The sequence below is a fragment of the Pongo abelii genome, chromosome 1 (assembly GCF_028885655.2).
Source record: "Pongo abelii isolate AG06213 chromosome 1, NHGRI_mPonAbe1-v2.0_pri, whole genome shotgun sequence".
In the NCBI taxonomy this organism is placed as follows: domain Eukaryota; kingdom Metazoa; phylum Chordata; class Mammalia; order Primates; family Hominidae; genus Pongo; species Pongo abelii.
In genome coordinates, this window is record NC_071985.2 from 146,894,023 (window position 1) to 146,915,271 (window position 21,249).

The window sequence follows — 21,249 nt, forward strand, 5'->3', positions numbered from 1 at the left end:
GATCCCATGGAATCTAAAACTAGGTACTGTAATATGACTTGGTCTGACATACACACTGATTCAAAGCAGCTGTATCTTAGCAGCATTAGTTTGTGAATCTTTTATTGTACTTTTCTACCAGTACTTATCTACTTTCTCTGCATCTGCTTTTTTGTGTTATCTTGTCCTCTGACAACTGTCTTAACATAATTTCTATTTCTAATTTTTGTGTATACTTTGGCTTTCTTGTAGCATCTCAGCGACCCTACTCTTCCTGTTAGCCTTTCTTTGTGAATCTTTCAGCTCCCTCCTACCCCCACTGTTAAGTACTTGCATTTTTCTATTGTTGTTGTTTTAATCAACTTCATTTTTTTAAAACAGAGATTTTTATTGGCCCAGCTTGTCTTTTTTTTTTTTTTAGAGGATGCTATATTGCCCAGACTGGACTTTAGCTCCTGGGCTCAAGCAACCCTCCCACCTCAGCATCTTGAGTAGCTGGACTACAGGAATGCCATTTGCCTGGCCCAGCTTGTTTTTGTTTAAATAAAACTCTTTATTCCAAGTCATTTTATAGGCTACTGGCCTGACTTATATTCTCCTCCCTTAGATTAAGTGTCAAGTCCTGGGGCTGAGGTGGGGAAGGAGTGAGTTCATAAAAAACAAATCATGACTGCATGGTGCTGCCACCTTGTCAGCGTCTCTGAATGAAGAAGAATCTCTTTAAAGAGAAGTGTACATACAAAAGATACTATGATTAACATATATACACATAGTTCACTATTATTGAGTGATTTGGGGAAAATAAGCTAAAATAAAATTGCGCCACCATTGCATTTTGTTTCATTATAGACTAGGGAGAAAACTAACTCTGATCTGAAAAACAGGTGTTGGCCAAAGAAAATCAAGCATGTAGCTAGACTCAAGGGTTCACAGAATTTAAAATAAGTAAATAAATAAACACACACTTTAAAAAAAAATGGGAAAAGGCAATAGGCTCATGGCAGAGAGTCTCTGTAACATATGAGCCTCCTACCCTGGCTCTTTATTTGTCATCCTCCAGGAAACTTCCAGCTCACACCCTCCTAGAGCTGCTGCCTTATCCCGGGGAGCCACCACCACTGTCTTAGCGCTGAGGATGTTTCTTATCTCCTGTTGTAAAAAGTGAAAAAACTTAGCTTTGTGGATATTTTTACTTGTGGAATTTTGTGTAAACATTTGGGCAACTGAGCACAATAGGTATTATATTATGTAATTAGGCTAATCTTGAACTCCCTTTAAAAATGTAAAAACTGTTAAACTGTTTTAAGTTTAACATTGCAAAAGCTGTTGAAATCATTCCTTTAGTTTTCAAATAGGCACCTCTTCTAAATGACATTTTTTAACCAAAGTGTCATTCGCTTCTCTAATCCATTAATCCAAATTCATCTCTTCTGATAAACCCTCAGTGATTAATACTAAGTAATTCTTTCACTCCATTAGGCTATGTTCTGAAACCCAGGAAATTTGTCTTTAGTTTGCAGTATATTAATTGGAAATTTTTGATATTTGTAAACTATGATTTATTTCAGGCTTTTGAGTTATATTTTAAGTCCTTAGGAAAAGGAATTTCTTTTGTTCTTAATGTGCACCAAAATCTTTTGGTAAACAGTAGATCAAATCACTGATTTTTATGTAGAACTGTACAAATAAGCTCCAAAATTTTTCTTTATTTCACTCTTCCTGTCCTTTCTTTTAGTTTCCTTCATTTTTCTCCTATATCTTTCTTGAGGAAGAAGGATACTGTCTATTTTATAGCTTTGGGTGTTAATTTATAGAGATTAAGATTTTCTTTTGCTTCTATTATTTGGAAAATATTCTTTGTCACGAATTCCCTAGACAATTTTATAGAACCCATTTTGATGAACCTGTGAGAGCCTCATGATTTTTTGAGTTACCTCATTCATGGGGTGTTATGACAATGATTTGGGTTAGAGGAACTGCGTGGATATGATCCAGTTTTTCAATAATTACAAACAGATTATGTCTGAGGCCATTTGTCTTAGCATTATTCAGCTAAAACTAACTTTTTAAAAGCTTCAGCAAACTTAACATATCCATTGCTAGATATGAACCTTTTATAAAAGATACTGTGCTTTAGTCTCTATTTAGTACTATGCTACCATTTTAGTTGATAATAACAAATCATTCAAATAACATGCAAGATTAAATTATTAATAAGAATTTATTTGTTATTTAATAAAAAAGTAATTCTTATTAAATAAAAAAGATTAAATTTAATAAGAAATAAATTAGTAACAATTAAGTTTATATTGATGAGGAAACCAAAAGTTGGGATATAAGGCAACTTGCAACCTATGTTTCATTATTTGGCTTATATGAGTTTACTTTTCATAGCATGTCTCCACTTATTCTTTTGCAGGGTCTCAAAGGACATCCTGGACTCCCAGGACTTCGAGGTGAACAAGTAGGTACTTCCTTTATAAGACTTGTATCATGTGTGAAAAAGATACATGTTAGAGAACTCCTTTGAGAGATTATTTTCCCCCACTTTTTCAATTTTTCTTCTCAGTGATTTTTTACTCTGTTTAGTGCAGGACAACCTTTTAATTGATTAGCTGCAGATCTTTTTATTTAAAAAATTATAATATTTCACTGTTATTCATTTTTTACTTTTGCCCCATATGTTTCAGACTAGTAGCTCTTAAACTTCTGCAGTTCACAGACCCCTTTGAGAGTCTCATAAATACTGTGAATCCTTTCCCAGAAAATATACATATCCATACACACACACACACATACACACAGAGAGACAGAGAGAGAGAGACTTGATTTTTTTGTACAATGTCAGGAACTTACCAGTTCACTAAAGCCTAATCCATAGCTGTTTGTTCCCTGACCTTTTCCTGAGGAAATGCAAATAAATTTCAATAACAGTCGAAATTAGAATGGTACATATATCATTGTCCATAATACACACACACAATATTTAAAAGTCAAAATAGTTTTGGAACTATTTAGTTTTTGATCATGTTGTTGCTTTTCTCTCATCAGAAAATAATATATCATTATGTCATAGAAGAAAATAAAGTCATATCTCTTATAGTGTGTACTATATTGAAAATATAGTGTGAATATAACAGTGAAAAAGGTAAGATATTAGAAACTGACTAAGGTGATGGATACCGTTATTAAAGAATCAGCACAAAGACTCAGGAAACCCTAAAGGGAGATCCAGGAAGAAATGTGATGGATGGTACCTGAGGGAAAGCTATAAATGAAGAAACAAAGTCATTTTTCCCTCTCATTCATGTTAAGTTAGACAGTACAGTCTGTTCAGTCCCTGAAGCACAACTTTTCAAGATTACTAATTGCTAGACATGGCAAGTGAAGTGATATATGTATCTGTAACACGTGTAATATCAGTTTCCTGCAAATCAAACATGTACTGAAAAGCATTTGAGCGTTTATGGGAGAAAAAGATGAGAAGGGTGAGTGGGATTAGTCCCTGGGGAGAAAAAAATTGTAGGATACTGCTTTGGCAGAAACGTGGATTCCAATGGAGGAAACCTGATAATTCACAAGTGAAAAATTGGCCATGTTTCATTACTGACGAGTTCACTCACAAAACTGCTCCATAAACTACTTCTGGTGGTGTATATATTATCTCTGAGGGTAATATACTTTTTAGAACAGTCTAAAACCAATTTTAAAGGTTAGAAAATGTATATTGTAGTCAGTTCTTGCTTTCTATTCTATTTGTTTCCAGAAAAAAAAAGAGGCAAAATTTGTGTTAACTATGAGAAACAGCTAAAATAATTTTGCATTTTAATTGTGAAAATACTGTGGACATTCAGAGGAGCATAGCTGACTTGCTGGAAGACATTTGTCTTGAAAATTTGTAAATATCTTCAAATTGGTCAGCAAACATTTGGAAAGGCAATGATATTATTTGTGTGAGCTCTAGTAATAAGAGCTGTCATTTACTTACAGCCCTTATTATTTGCCAAACTATATTACTATTAACTACAACTTCTAGTAGTATAATTATTCAGGTTTACATATGTTAATTAACTTAATGTCACCAACACTAAGAGTCATTACAGTTACTTCCACTTTTAAATATATTTCTACACATTGTTCTATTTTATCCACGAAATGAGTGCTGTTATTCTATTTTACTAATGAAAAAAGAGAAACTATAGTAGCAGTGCTGGAGCAGTGACGGAATTCTGAATGAAGTCTAACTGACTCAGAGTGTGTGTTTTAAGTGAGATTAGGGCAGGCTTCCTAATTTTCTGTTCCTGTTTTCTCAAGGGGCTGTTGATATAACTGTATCTCTATTACTCCATCCAATCTGCAGATTTGAGTGAGCCAACTTTTTAAAAAAATCTATCTTTAAATGCAGAGTGAATTAAGTCATGCTATTTGTTTTGAGTTTCTTTTGAGTTTCTGTGGTTGTCTCAGTGATTCTAGGGTGTGGTTGGCTCAGAATACATTTATGCCATATAAAGATTATGCTGAAGTCTTACTCGTTTATTTTGTTTACTGCTGTTCTAGTATAGCAGAACTTAGACATTGAGTGGAATTCTTTTGTGTCTTTCTCTACATAGCTAAAATGTGTTAGCTAGATCTCTACATGTTGCTTTAACACCCTCTGTGACAATCCATTCGAAATAGGATTTCACTTATGTTCTATAACAGATTGCCTTTTTATTGAGGTTAGTTAACTTAATTTGACTAGGAAAGGAATGGAAAAGGGATGGTGGTTTTCATTAGCCAGATAGATAGTGGCCTACAGAATAAAAACAGCCTTTTACATTTGTCTTACTCCTTTCTGTTGGCACACCCAAATATAAGGTTTTGTGAATCTCTAGAATGTGGGCCTGTGTGTTTTGGAATTGGATGGGGCATATAGGAAGGCGGTTGTAAATATACTAGAGCAAATCTCATAATTAGAGGACTTTCCTTGGAGTGCTATTGGATGTTTTTTGCACTTCAAACTCACACTAGGGAAATGGGCCTTTGAATGGTGGTCTCTGGAATTAGACTTGCTGATTTAATTCCTGACTTCCTACTTATTAGCTAAGTAACCTTCCATTGGTGACACAAACACCTTATGTCTCATTTTTTCTCATCTCTCATATGGGAATAATGATATCTATCTTATAGGGTTTTTGAGTAGATTGAATAAGATAATACCTATAAAATACTTGAAATAGTGCCTGGCCCATGATAAATGCTCAATAAATGTTATAGGAATAAAATATTATGTAAATATATAATATTTAATATCAATAGGGGAATATTTAATACATACATATGGTTTCTGAAATTCATAGGATATAATCTCTCTACATATAGACAAGAATTTCTTCTGTAATCCTCAGAAGGCCATTATTTATTCACATTCTCTTCAGTTGTCCATTGTCATACTTCTGTGTATCTTAGGTTTTTTAAATGTAGAATGAAGAAAAGTGTATCTCATAGATGTAAAATGCTTAGCAAATAAAAAGTGCTCAGTAAATGTTAATTTTGGTCAAGGGAAGGGAAGAGGATATGAGAGAAATGAAAGGGAAAAAAGTGAGAGATTAATTCTGAAAAAAGTAGAGAGAAGAAACTCAACTATTATCCTCTATGTTTCATTTCCTTGGTCTGTTCTTTCTCTAGATTTTCCAAATTTTTAGAAGTTTTAGCATATCTGTACTTAAAGTGGAGGTAACGCTCTTCTATCCACTTCAGAACAGAAGAACAAAGTGCAATTATCTTTCATTATATCATTTATAAACAAACAGGAAAGGAATTTTAGGTGATAAATAAGAAATCTAGCCAACTTAACATGGTTGTCATCAGCTCAACACACCTTCTTCTGACATTTCCTTGTGTCAAGAATTATTTAATAGACCTAAACTCTGAATAAACTGATGAGTAAATGAAGGAATGAATGTTGTATCAATGAAAAAGAGTCTTTAAAAAAAAAAAAAGAAGTTATAATATTTTATCTCACTTTTTCACCCAGTTCTGTAGCAGTTTTCCTTTCTTATGCCTTTGGGTCTCCATCTATCAGCCTTCGCTGAGCAAACCTTGTTTTAAATCAAGAATACAAAGTTGCAAATTCCAAATGAGTTTACCATCTGTCTAAGTCAGTTTGGGCTGCTGTAACAAAAGACCATAGACTGGGTGGCTTATAAACAACAGAAATGTCTCGCAATTTTGGAGGCCGAAAGTCTGAGATCAGCATGCCAGCCTGGTTAGGTTCTGGTGGGGGGCTATCTTTTGGATTACAGATGGCTGACTTTTTATTGTATTCTCACATGGCCTCTTTATAAGGTCATTTATCCCATTCATGAGGGCTCCAACCTAATTACCTTCCAAAGAGCCACCTCCTAATACTGTTAGGCATTATCAGCAGGGTTAGGATTTTAACATGAATTCTGAGGCACACAAACATTCAGTCCTCAGCACCATTCAAATTTACTAGATCAGACCCATGTCATGATAACGGTATTTGCCACTTAATATTCATTTAGTTAATCAGACTCACTGTAAGGTTAAGTTTACTTTAGGAAAGAAGTAGAGGTTGGTTTTGTGGTTTACTGCCCCTCTTAGTCTTCTGGGGCTCATGCTCAGACTATTAAGGAGTGTTGTAGGATGATCGAAACAAGAAAGAATTCAATCTACTGGTAAAAAAGTTACTGGTAATTAAGAAATATACCAGCTCTTCCTCTAGAATAAATGTCTATTTTAGCTATGGATTTTCCCATCCTAGATTTATCATTATTAATGATCATATATCATTTAGGGCCCTAATCTAATAGCTTTACTTATTTTATTGAGCAATTTTTGTCCATTTTCCTTCACATAGGTGATTTCAGTTACATAAGCCATGTGTAGGACTCCGTATTTTTATGGGGAAAAATTATTTCCAAGCTTTTGTATTGTAAATACACCAAATTTGTTTCCTTTGGCTTTGCTATACTGTTTATTTTATTTATTATTTCAGGGAATTCCAGGATTTCCTGGTAATATTGGTTCACCTGGTTACCCTGGCAGGCAGGTGCAGTAACTATATTTAGACTTTTCTCTTTGTGTTGCTATTTATTAATACATTGTATTTCTGATTTTGAGAATTAATGTTCAAATAGTTTTTTTATTAAATAATGAATAACTCATAGAGAAATAATTTCAAAATCAAAGTTGTAGAAATCCATTACAATTTTTCTGCAGAAAGTTTTATTTAAAATTGGAAGGGGGCTTTTAAATATGTTTGATGTGATGTACAATGGAACCTTCAAAATTAAAATGCACAAGTGTGAATAAGTTCTTAAAACAGTCCTGATTGTGATTTTACAACACTGTCACTGAACAAAATGAAGTAATAGTAAGAGTTAAGACTCTCTGTAATAAACATCATTTTTTAATAACACAGTTATAAAAATTTGAGAAACAGTATACCACTACCAAATACTTTTATCTGAACTGTTATTTGTATACTGTTTTAAAAATTCATTCTAATCATTTTATATGTATTCCCTTATAATTTCTAACTTTCTCTACTTCATGTAGATTAATAATAGAACGAGCTTTCTTTCCTAAGTTTTCATGAATTGATTACTTCCAAAATTAATTAAATGTATAAAGGTACATTTATATCTTTATTCTCAAGAATGAGGGAAATAAGAAAAAAATTGTTAACAAAATTCATTTTTTACGACTTTAAAAACACTTAGAGGTACTCTATATTAGACTCTTACTCTCAAGTGATAATATATGTTATATAAAAAATATAAAACATGAATATGTAAATATATGGACATTGATCTAAAGTTTAAAATATATTTTTTAAAAAACATTAATGGGACTATCTTTTAGAATAAGTGAATTAGAAATGTTTTAAAACAACACAGTCTTCCAATGAGAAATAATGTAATGAAAAAATTTTAAAAATCTGACAATGTGTTAATGTATTTTATTTATATATCTAAAATATATTGTGTATAGATTACTTCCAATGCCTCTTTTGATTCAGAAATTCTAAAATTCCTTGAACATTGGTAATCTTCATTAGTTATACAGAGTTCTGAATTCTATAGTTTTGAAAATGATACCTCTTTATATGGCCTTTTTATTAATCTATTTATTAACTCTTTAAAAAGTACTGTAGTATGATGACACTGTCTTTTGTTTACACCAGGGTTTAGCTGGACCAGAAGGTAATCCAGGTCCTAAAGGTGCACGAGTAAGTAGGCATTTCCATCATTTTGTTAAGCATGCTTGCCTAAAAGTAGAATGAAATATATAAAACACTTAGCATTTTTACACTCTCTTAGTAGCTTTGAATTTAATTCAAATGTAGCCTGAATATACTTGCTTACTACAGTAGTTGCTTTCACTTCTATGATGACAGAAAATAGTCTCATTGTGGTAGGTTTTGCGTCATTATTTTATATTTATTTCCATAGCATAATGTGTGGCATGTTAGAATGTGCTCTATAAACATTTGTAGTATTGTTTATATATAAATGGATACAGACCTAAGGAAGTTATCATGTAAAAAATATGAAGAGGTAAAGAAATTCATAGTAGTTCAAGGCTGAGATCATTTTAATATACAAAAACTGTCAGGAGTAAAGAAATATCTGCAAAGAAATAAATAACCTTATTGTATCCAGAACATCCCATTTCACTCCCAAACCATTAAAGGAAATGTTAGCCATTTTTAGTCACTAAGGAAGCAAAATAAACATTTCTATATTATATTGTATTAGTCACTTTTTGCATCACTATAAATACCTGAGGCTGGGTAATTTATAAAGAAAGGAAGTTTAATTGGCTCATAGTTGTGCAGGCCATGCAGATATGGCTCCAGCATTTGCATCTTGTGAGGGCCTTAGGAAACTTACAGTCACAGCAGAAGGTGAAGGGAGAGCAGACAATGTCACAAGGCGAGAGGGGAGTAAGAGAGAGAAAAACGGAAGGTCCCTGATGCTTTCAAACAACCAGATCTCATGTGAGTTGAGAACTCACTTATCACCAAGGGGATGATGCTAAACCATCCATGAAGGATCCACCCCACAATCCAGTCACTTCCCACCAGGCCACACCTCCAACATTAGGAATCATATTTTAACATGAGATTTGGAGGGAACAAACATTAGGAATCATATTTTAACATGAGATTTGGAGGGGACAAACATCCAAACCATATCATATATGTAGTGTATAAAATAAAAAATATGGTTTTAAAATTCTTTATTTTTAATAGCCAAATATTTTCCAAAGTCTACATTTGTGCCTTATATTATCTAAAATGCATTTGTGCCTTATATTATCTAAAATGCTTTTTTTTTTTTTTTTTTTTTTTTTTGGGTGAGACAGAGTCTTACTCTGTCACCCAGGCTGGAGTGTAATGGCGCAGTCTAGGCTCACTAGACTCACTAGACTCAACCTCCACCTCCCGGGTTCAAGCGATTCTCCTGCCTCAGCCTTCCAAGTAGCTGGGACTACAGGCATATGCCACCACACCAGGCTAATTTTTGTATTTTTAGTAGAGACGGGGTTTCACCATGTTAGCCAGCTGGTCTCAAACCCCTGACCTTGTAATCTGCCCACCTCAGCCTCTCAAAGTGCTGGGATTATAGGAGTGAGCCACCAGGCCCAGCCTAACATGCCTTTTAAAAAGAAGTAAAGCATAAGGTATTTAAACAATATGTGCAATAATGATGTCTTACATTTTAAAAAATTATTAAACATTTCCAAATACTTCCATGTGTATTTTATTCTTTTATTTTGCCATCAGCCCTGTGATGTAGGAGAACAGGCCTATCATCCCCATTTTACTGATGAGAAAAATAGTAAGCTAAGGAACTTACTTGATCTGGCAAAGTTATAGCTGGCTAGAACTAGAACCAATGTCTTTTCACCTTTAGCTCTAACCTCTTTTCATTAGCTCATGCTGTCTTTGTTCTTGCATTAAGTAACCACATAATGAGGAAAAGTCATGTACTTTTTATTAGAAATTGCACTGAAAACACATGTTGGCTTGGATTTGGGAAGCCAGAAGAGATTAGTGGCCAAGAACATGGGCTGTGGAGTTAGATAGGCATTTTTTTTTTTTTTTTTTTTTTTTTTTGAGACAGTCTCACTCTATCACCCAGGCTGGAGTACAGTGGCGTGATCTTGGCTCACTGCAACCTCCACCTCCCAGGTTCAAGTGATTCTCCTGCCTCAACCTCCTGAGTAGCTGGGACTACAGGCACCTGCCACCACACCCAGCTAATTTTTGTATTTTTAGTAGAGATGGGGTTTCATATTGGCCAGGCTGGTCTCGAACTCCTGACCTTGTGGTCTGCCTGCCTCGGCCTCCCAAAGAGCTGGGATTACAGGTGTGAGCTCAGCCCCTTAATACTTCTTTTACTAGCTTTGTGACTTTTGATGTTATTCAGTCTCTCTGTGCTTCATTTTTCTTATCTCATTATTTATTAAATGGTCATGATGAAACTTACTTTTCAGGTAGTTGTGAAAAATTAATCAAGATTAGCATTCTTAAGGTATAGGGCATAGTGTATGCATGTATTTACTATATGGATTCTATAATTATTATTTGAATTTGAGAGTTTCTTCTGTTCAATAACTAGTAACTCCAAGGAACATATGCAAAATATATTTGGCACTATACAACTTACTCTTACTGCATTTTGTCATCTTACTTCAGTGAGCCATATAACTATGCTCTTCCATGTACCATTTTTGCATTGTATTATACATCCTTTTGTTTTTTCCTTTTCCCATTTGTATTGAAAATTGTTTTCTAGGCTGTAACCCTCTTAAGTTGTACTTTTAGTTAGGTTTTCACACTTTAGTTAGGTTACACTTGGGAGTGTGATTGGAATAAGGAGGGAATTTCACATTCATAAAGGGTCTCAAATGTAGATTTAAAAATTATTTGAAATTTAGGGGTATATGTGCAGGTTTGTTACATGGGTATATTGTGTAGTGCTGAGGTTTGGGCTTTTAGTGATCCTGTTGTCAAAGCAGTGAACATAGTACCCAATAGGTAGTTTTTCAACCCTTGCCTTTTTCTGGCCCTCCCTCCTTAGGGAATCTATAGTGTTTATTTTTCCCATCTTTGCGTCCATGTATATCCAATGTTCAGCTCCCATTTATAAGTGAGAACATGCAGTATTTTGTTTTCTGTTTCTGTGTTAATTTGCTTAGGATAATGGCCTCCATCTGCATCCATGTTGCTGCAAAGGATAGGATTTTGTTCATTTTTATGGCATTGTAGTATTCCATGGTCTATATGTACCACATTTTCTTCATGCAGTCCACTGTTGATGAGCACTTGGGTTGATTCCATGTCTTTTCTATGGTGAATAGTACTGCAATAAACATATGAGTGCAGATGTGTTTTTGGTAGAATTATTTATTTTTCTTTGGGTATACACCCAGTAATGACATTACTGGGTCAAATGGTAATTCTATTTTTAGTTCTTTGAGAAATTTCCAAACTTCTTTCCACAGGGGCTGAACTAACTTGCATTACCACCAGCAGTGTATAAGTGTTCCCTTTTTTCTGAAACCTCATCAACATCTGTTATTTTCTGACTTTTTAATAATAGCTCTTCTGACTGATGTGAGATGGTATCCCCTTGTGGTTTTGATTTGTATCTCTGCAATTAGTTATGTTGAGCATTTTTTCATGTTTTGGGGCCACTTGTATGTCTTCTTTTGAGAAGTGTCTATTCATGTCCTTTGTCCACTTTTTAATAAAGTTATTTGTTTTTTTCTTGTTGATTTGTTTAAGTTCCTTGTAGATTCTGGATATTAGTCGTTTGTCAGATGCATAGTTTGAAGATATTTTCTCCTGTTCTGTAAGTTGTCTATTTACTCTGTTGATGGTTTCTTTTACTCTGCAGAAGACCTTTAGTTTAATTAGGTTGCAGTTGCCAAATTTTTTGTTGCATTTGTTGCTTTTGAGGATTTAGTCACAAATTATTTGCCTAGGCCAGTGTCCAGAAGGTTATTTCCTAGGTTTTCTTCTAGGATTATAGTTTGAGGTCTTACATACTAAGTCTTTAATCCATCTTGAGTTAATTTTTGTATATTAACTCAGTCAGAGGTAGGAGTCCAATTTCGTTCTTCTGCGTGTGGTTAGCAAGTTTTCCAGCACCATTTATTGAACAGGGTATTTTTTCCCGATTATTTATTTTTTCCGACTTTGTCGAAGATCAGTGGGTTGTAGGGTGCAGCTTTATCAAGTGTAGATTTTTAGCATTAACTTCAAATCTAGTTAAAAAGGCAAAAATCATAGAAACACACTCATAGGATGTTTTTCACTTAATTTGTGTCCTGTTACTGGTAAATTCTAAATGTTATGCATAGTACGTGAATATTTTCATGAATCATGATAAATTAGCTTTTCATTGGCAGTTATTTGTTGGCATTTTTTGGAATTAGCAGAAATATTTTGTCAAATGTAAACATTTAAAACACATCATAATTTTTAAACCCTTCTTTGGCATTTCCTTATGTAATAATGTGCTAGCTGCTCCCAAAAGTCAAAGTATATAGAACCTCTCCAAACCCTCTGGTGGTCCTGCTGGTGACACAAAATTGCTTCTAACTGGATCTACAACCTTCAAACCAAAAAGCAAAAACATGTGTTATTATTTTTAATGTTCTTTGTTTCATTACACAGTAAACTCTAGTTTAATGGTGGTATTTTGAGAATGGCCTCAACTCTGTGTGGTTTCTTTGCTACTGCTGACATCTTATTTCTGTTAGAATCAGTGTAATGATGATCAAGAAACCTTTATGAAACACCTAAGCAATTACTTATAACATTATTCTATTTAAAATATCTAATTGTAAAATGTTACCTTTACACTCTGTACAGGCTGTGTTGGAGTTCTGACTTCAGTTCTTGAGTTATCAATTGATTATTTAGTTCATTGATAAGTATATACCAGTTAGAGTGTCTTTTCTTTTTATTTATAACCAAAACTCCTGTTGTATATATTAAAACAAAAGTTAGCTGACTTTACACTTGAAGTCATCAACAGATGATTCTGAAAATGTACACAGCTTGTCATCATAATCCTAAATGCTCTAGTATCAGAAATACTTTTGTATGGTTCACTTTAAAAGAAACATTTCCCATTCTCCAGCTGCTTGGCTTTCAAGTAAGAAAATCATAGATGTTTCACTTTATTAAAGTTATGTATAAAGGAACAAATTCTCTCTCTCCCTCTTTTCTTTTAATTTTTGCTTGTTCATACAGTCTGTGGAACATAAGGCAATTTTAGGCACCTTTGACAAGGAAAAACACCTAAAAAAGTTTTCAAGATGGATGGTGGCAACTTTTTTAATGGCAATACTTAACTAAACTCTAAGGAACTAAAACCTTCCAAAAGTTTTATTCCAGGCAACTTAGATATGATTCTTGAGACATTTATCTCTTTCTTTTTAAAATAAAGAAGATAAAATGTATGTAACATAAAATTTTCCATTTATAAACCCTCTTAAAGTATGTAGTCAGTGGCCTTAAGTACATCCAATTGTTGTACAACCATTGCCACCATCCATCTTAAAAACTTTTTTCATCTTCCCAAACTGAAACTCTGTACCCAATAAACAATTCCCTATTCTCCACTCCCAGTCCCTGGCAACCACCATTCTACTTTCTGTCTCTATGAATTTGACTACTATAAGTACATCATGTAAGTGGAATCATACACTATCTGTCCTTTTGTGACTGGCTTACTGCACTTAGTGTAATTGTCTTTAAGGTCCATCCATGTTGTGGCAGTTATCAGAATCCTTAATTTTTAAGGCTGAATAATATTCCATTTCATGTATATATAACATTTTGTTTATTCATTTATCTGTTAATGAACATTTGGGTTGCTTCCACCTTTTGATAATTGTGAATAATGCTGGAATGGGTATAGAAATAACAATTACTTTTTTAATGCTTGAATTCTTCAGTATTTGTTATTATGGAAGTATTTACTCTGAAAAATCACCCATTCTGTGATTCAAAATAAGAAACCTTTATTTAGAACTTAGTAAAATTGACCTACTGTATCTCTACTTCAATTTCTTTTAAACTTTGGCTTTTCTCTGCATCCATAAAACTACTCTTCTCTCACACCCCTATTTCACCCTCTGTCTGATCAGTGATAATTTTTCCTAATATTTTCTCCTCAAAGCTTTAGTCTGTCTTTAAGACTTCAGACATATCTGTCCTTCAGACTTTTTTTCTCTATGAGCTTTTTCTATGAACCCCACATCTCCCAACTCCCTGCCATGATAATTACATTTGAATATCTCATTATAATCGCAAATTCAAAATAACTAACAAAACTCATCCTCTTCATATCAGACTCAGGTTTTCTATTTGTTTTCCATATTTCTATCAGTGGTTAACATTTGTCTATCAATCCAACTGTAAACTTTAGAGTCGTCTTTCTCTTGATTCTTATGGACAGATAAAGACCTATGTGACCCACTGTAATCCAAGTGAATTTATAAAGTGAAAATATGCTTATATGAAAACTGTGTCTAAGTTTTCTTAATGACTCACAGTGTAAATTGCAGACTTTCCATCATAACAAAAAAGACTCTTCATGACATGACCCCCTGCTACCCTTTCCAAACTCACCTCTTGCCCACCAGACTATTTGCACAAACTATTTGCAATTCTTTGCAAATGCTGTGTCATTTCATTCTGATTGATTGACTGATGGCACATTGTTAGCCCTGCCTTTTCTTTTCTTCAGGACTTAGCTCAAATGTTGCTTCCTCAGTAAAGCAAAGCACCATTAATCTTCTCTCTAGGCAAAGTTGGTCATTCTGCTTCCAAAGTTCACATTGTCTATTTGTCATATCACCTATTACATAATCATGTAACAATTATCAAATGATGTTACAGTTATTTATTTGTATGACCCTCTTTCCTAATAAACTATGTACTTTTTGAGGGCATTGATTTTCATATGCATCTTTATAAACCCCAAATCTTTATAGACACAAAATGTCTACTAAAATAGTGTTTGTTGAACCAATGATCTGGACCTATAAACCTTCAAATTTAGACCACTTAAAGAGCCTTCTAACAGGTTGGCCTATATTCAGTGTTTCCTGTCATGGCTGTATGCTGTATCCTATCAACAGATTAATCTTTTAGAAATACAGCATAACATCAGTGCACTACCATACTCCCTAAAATCAGTAGCTTCCATTTGTCTAATATATACAGTCTAAAATTTTTATTCTGAAATTTCAGACTCTCCTTAATCTGGCCCCTAAACTACCATACACTTTATCTGTAAAACTGATGAAACGGGTTATTTCCCACAAGTGAGATATAACTAAGTTACATTAGAATAAAGTGCCTTGCATTGTTATTTATATGTATCCCTTTATTAAGGCAGGGTGGGTCTTACACATAAGCTAACATATAAAACCATCTTACACACAAGCTAACATATAAAACCATCTTACACACAAAGTATGTTATGTATAAAATGTGATCAATTACTATTTACAAACACTCCCCAATTGTTACCATTAACAAAGACTTCCTGTTTTGTCTCTATTTACCAAGATATTACCTATTCTCTAGACCTATCTCAAGTGGCAGTCTCCTTTGAAGCCTTCTTTGATTGCCTTTGCCTCCTGCCACATTGAAATGTATCTCTTCCTCCACTGTACTTCTTATATTCTTATATTCTTTTGATACCTCCATTCTGTCTTAAATTTTAGCTAATTATATACATATATTTTCTGCCCACTGTAAAATTTAGTGAAGGAAATTATTTGGGCTTATTTTTATTAGCCACCATTTCTAATAAATTATATTTTATATATTTTTTAATGAGAAGATTGATCTGTAACTTCTGGAATAAAAGCAATTAGGTGAGGGGAAGTTATTCACACTTGTAAGTCTTATAATTTCATACTACTACAAATAAAATTTTAAGTACTTCTATTCAGAATCTCTTATGGGGAGAATATTCAAATGAACTAATATACAGATTATTTTCTTGTTTTAAGGGTTTTATTGGCTCTCCTGGAGAAGTGGGACAATTGGGACCTGAAGGAGAACGGGTAAGTCCATTCCCTTCAAATAGTATTTCTAAAGTGATATACTTGTGATAATGTACAATGGGGGTCATAAAATCAGATGTCAGGGAAGTAATCTTACTGAGTTAGCAAGCCAGGTTTAAGAAAAATCACCTGCCAGAAATGTAATTTGACTTTTGAAAATCTTACTGAATTTTGTTAAAGGAAAGTAATATAGCATGATAGAAATATAATTGTATTTTAAGTTCAAATTTTTGAAAATACGCCAAAATATTAAAATATCTAATTATGAATTTTTTATTTTGTAATTCATTATCTTTGAGTATAAATTCTTGACGGGTCTTGATTTTGAGAGCAATATACAGTAAAGAATTTAGCCTCAGAAGATATATTTTTGTTTAATTTAATAATGGGAGATAGCTGTTAATAAATATGGGTACTTGTAAGTAAAGATAGAACCTTTGCAAAATGGTTTGTTATACTAAAGAGATTAATGAAGTTAATTATAGGAGTTATGGCATTGCAGCTTCATCGTATCTAGTTTTCAGTGCTATATGCAATCTATATGCAGTAATTTATCTTTGTATTCCTTCATTTACATTGCCAGTATTAATTGAAAACAGTAGAATTGAACAATATTAGTATATTGTCATAGAAATTTGAAATTAGAGAGTCATATTCAGAATTCAGCCTTCACCCCTATCATTATAAGAATGTAGTTCAGGCCAAAATTTTCATTTCTGGCAAGTGATTTTTGCAAATGAAAGTGAACCAGATTCATTACTAAATGAATTTTTCAAATAAATAGTTTTTAGTGAGTGAGTTAAACTATATTTTCTTGTAATTACTTGTGAATGCCCCTGCAGAGAAGAAATAATCAAAGAGTTTAAATATGCTGCAATGACAATCAAAGTGTCTAGCCATCTTTGGTGAAATGAGGTAAAGATTTTCCCCTGGTGAACATAGCAAGTTGTTTTGTTCAATAGCAAAAAACATCTTAAGCATAATTCTACAACTAAGCCACTTAACCTTCATGTACTACGGCAAACTAACAGAGGATGTATCTCATTGATCATGCAAAGAATTGATCTGCTACTTCTTGACCCAATGATTCCAGTTTATGTTGTTACTCTGCTGTTCATAATAACAATCCTTTTCTGATCCTTTGACATGAGCTTATTTCTTGTAAATTATTTAATAAACCAAAATTATATGTCCTTGTAAAATGTTGTCATCTTGGATTTAATGATCTTAAGCCTGGTGTTGACACTGGCCATCAATAGGCACATTGCTGTAATCACACTCACTAATTTTTAGCAGTCTATATGAAAATATCAAGACCTGACCGGGCACGGTGGCTCACGCCTCTAATCCCAGCACTTTGGGAGGCCGAGGCAGGTGGATCATGAGGTCAGGAGATCAAGACCATCCTGGCTAACACGGTGAAACCCCGTCTCTACTAAAAATACAAAAAATTAGCCAGGCCTGGTGGTGGGCACCTGTAGTCCCAACTACTCGGGAGGCTGAGGCAGGAGAATGGCATGAACCTGGGAGGTGGAGCTTGCAGTGAGCCGAGATTGCACCACTGCACTCCAGCCTGGGCAACAGAGCAAGACTCCATCTCAAAAAAAAAAAAAAAAATCAAGACCTGTCTTAACATATAAATACACAAGACCAGTTTGTGATATTGGGCCCATCACGGGTACTGTGTCCTAATGTTATTTGGCTATGTCAAAATTTTCATTAAAACTATGAATGATGTAGCTAAAAGAGTGTTATGTTATAAAACATTTAAGTACAAAAAAGCAGAAGAAAATAAGATACAGTAATGCTAACCATTCCTGAAAACAAATGGAAAGAAGAAGTCATTTCTGGGAGTCAATATTGTACATTACATGCATATTGTGTGTATACACATAAACACACATATGAAACATGTACACATATATACATGTATATATATGAAAAATGCTTATATAATTCTGTCTGCATTATTTGGCTTCTTGATGAGATTTAGGGAGGCTACTGAAAATTTAGGAAATAATTATTCTATTTTTTTAAAAAAGGTTGATTGTATTATGTAAATATACATAAAGTCTCAATGAGATGAGTCCTCCTCACCTATGAACTCTTTTTTGATGATCAGATACATGAGTATTTTTTAAACACTGTTGACTTGAAAGTGAATGGATTGCTTCAGCCAGTGATGTCTTCTAACTTACCTGTATGTACTATTAATCTCAAGCTACATGGTTGTGACAGACTGCTTAGTCTACAAATCTCAAAGTGATAATATCAAGTAAGATGCTTTAATCTGCAAGTAACAGAAAACCACAATTCAAACTGGCTTAAACATAAGGATATTTTTAATGATGATGATGAAAATAGCAAATGATTTACTGAATGGTTTTATATATGTACATATATATAAAAAAATTTAATAAATGGTTTTATATACATGAATTAACTTCTTTATATATGTATATATACATGAAGTTTTTAATAAACATATATATGTGTATATATATACATGAATTAACTTCTTTATATATAAAACCATTTATTGAATGATAGGTATTGTTATTCTTCTCATCATAGATGAAGAAAATGAGGCACACATAGAGGAAGTATCTTGTCTTAGACTATATACAGAAAGTAAGAGCAGACCCAGGATTTGGACAAGGTTTTGTCTGGCTCCAAAGCCTGGGTACTTAAGTACTGTACCCTACTGCTTCTTACATGACCAGAAATCCATAGGTTAGGTGGGCTGTAGATTCTCTCTGCTTTACCTTTTCTAATGTTGTCTTTACCCTAAGGCTTATTTCCCATATGATTGCAAGATTGCCAGTGCACAGGTTAAATGTGTCTTTGTTTATATCCAGATAGAGAGGGGAAGACAGAGAAGAGAGCATTGTCCCTTAGATATGGAAAATAAGACCCTCGTGTTCATCTCGTTGTGCCAACTTTGGTAATATGCCTATCTCTGGACAAATAACTATCACCAGGGAAATGTCAAGATCCCATTTGGAAGTATAGATGGGATGGATTCCTGAATAAAAGCAGAATTTTGTTTTGAAGAAGGAAAGGGGCTGCCTCAGTTAAATTAATATATTGAGGCTTTTCTGAATATCACATCAGTTCATAGAACAATTTGTTTTTGTCTTTTTCATACTTTTATTACTTTATATTGGGAGAAAAAGATCTATAGTATCTAATTCATTCATTCAACAAATATTTCCTTTTTCTTTTCTATATTCTAGGGCATTCCTGGGATCCGTGGAAAGAAGGGGTTTAAGGGGAGACAGGTATCTTAATTTGTGTTTTTTGAGGTTTATTTTACAGCAATATAACCTGGTTATGTGTTCTTACTTATTAAAATATGAAGATACTTTTTGCTTTTCGTTGTTGTTTATAATCATTCCATTTTAATTTTTGCCTCTTGAATAGTGTATCAAATAATACCTGAGGATATAAAGGAAAATCTAGATTAAAAAATAACTCAACTTTGAACACTTCTAACCCTGTCACTATACCAGTGGGAAAACCCTTATCTCTATGGTAAGGAGCTAAAATGTCACAGAAAATACGTGAACAACTTAAAACACAAATGGTAGTACTCTTAACCTACTCTATATGACCAGATGTTGTAGAGGTTCAATCTCATGTTCTAGAGGTTTTTAAAATGCATGCTTCAGCTGTTAATTCAGAGATTAGTTTGCAACAGCTTCTCACATTTTCAGGTTAAAAAAAATCCAGGAAAGTGAATTTTACTAGGTAATATAATAATTTCAGAGATGGCAGGAAATTTTGACATCATCCAGTACCCCATTGCTTAACAAATGAGAAAAATGTGGTCCAGAGAGGCATCCTGAGGTTCTCCTTGTTAAGCTAGTATAGTCTGTGAAGATAAAAAGTGAGATTTTCATAACAACTTTTCTAAAATTTTGTGTACCTGAATAAAATCTTAATGATAATACTAAAGGACTGCAGCTCTCACCAGAATACTCAAATCATTTTGAAACATTTATCCTTCAAGCTTTGTAATATTCTTTGAAGGGAAAATAGAGTAAGTGTTAATGTCACCATAATATAGGTGAGTAAAATAAAGCTTAGAGATATTAAAAGACTTGCTCGGATCAGATAGTTAAAAGTGGTAAAATCAGTAATTGAGCAAAGCTCCATTGAATCTAAATCCAGAATCCTTTTCCTTACTGCCTAGATATTTCTGCTCTGTCTTCTACTCACACTGCTTAGAAGAGGCATGAATTGTTTTTTCATGATGTCTGGCCAAAATGAGATACAGTTATTTTAAAGTTTAAAGATTATAATATATTAAGATAAACTTACCAAACTGTCAAGAAATACAAAATAAGCCAAACATTTTGTTTCCCCGCATTTACATTGAACGTAGAAGCTAATCTTATAATGGTTATAACAGTAGAAACTGCCATCACCATTGCTATTATCACCATTTTTAAGTTCTCAAGCACTGTGATAAGTATTTTATATGCCATCTCATTTAACTATACTCTATTTCACTTGAATACATTGGTGTGTTAATTTTTTTTTTTTATGTTTTAGCTCTCATACACATATCCCAACAGAAAATACCTTTCTATTTATTGGGTATCCAATTTCTAATCTAAAATTCTAAAAATTGACAATAGGTGGTTTGTTTTCTTTAGTCTTATTTACTCCTTTCTGTATCTTCAAATTTTCACCCTTCTCCTATCAATGTATGCTATTAATAAAAGGACCAATAAAATCATTTGCCACAATACATGAATTACTTCCAATGCTTAAAATGCTACCTTACCCTTTAGTAAGTATGTACAATCTGAAGGCGGGGCGTGGTGGCTCACGCCTGTAATCCCAGCACTTTGGGAGGCTGAGGCAGGCAGATCAGTTGAGGTCAGGTGTTCGAGACCAGCCTGGTCAACACGGCAAAACCCCATCTCTACTAAAAATACAAAAAATAGCTGGCTGTGGTGGTGGGTGCCTGTAATCCCAGCTACTCAGGAGGTTGAGGCAGGAGAATCACTTGAACCCAGGAGAATAAGGTTGCAGTGAGCTGAGATTATGCCACTGCACTCCAGCCTGGGTGACAGAGTAAGACTCCATCTCAAAAAATAAAAACAAAAATAAAAATAAATTAAAAATAAAATAGAGTCTTAAGACAAAATA

General features: G+C 33.6%; 1 protein-coding gene across 2 annotated transcripts in view; it reads left to right on the forward strand.

The window, feature by feature from the left end:
- Positions 1-21,249, forward strand: part of COL24A1 (collagen type XXIV alpha 1 chain) — a 421,841-nt gene that overhangs the window by 91,060 nt on the left and 309,532 nt on the right. For both annotated transcript variants that reach the window (XM_002810653.5, XM_063718582.1), the window contains 5 exons: positions 2,399-2,443; positions 6,980-7,033; positions 8,171-8,215; positions 16,036-16,089; positions 19,326-19,370. In XM_002810653.5, the coding sequence (XP_002810699.3) occupies positions 2,399-2,443; positions 6,980-7,033; positions 8,171-8,215; positions 16,036-16,089; positions 19,326-19,370 (243 nt within the window). The remainder of the gene's footprint in view (positions 1-2,398; positions 2,444-6,979; positions 7,034-8,170; positions 8,216-16,035; positions 16,090-19,325; positions 19,371-21,249) is intronic.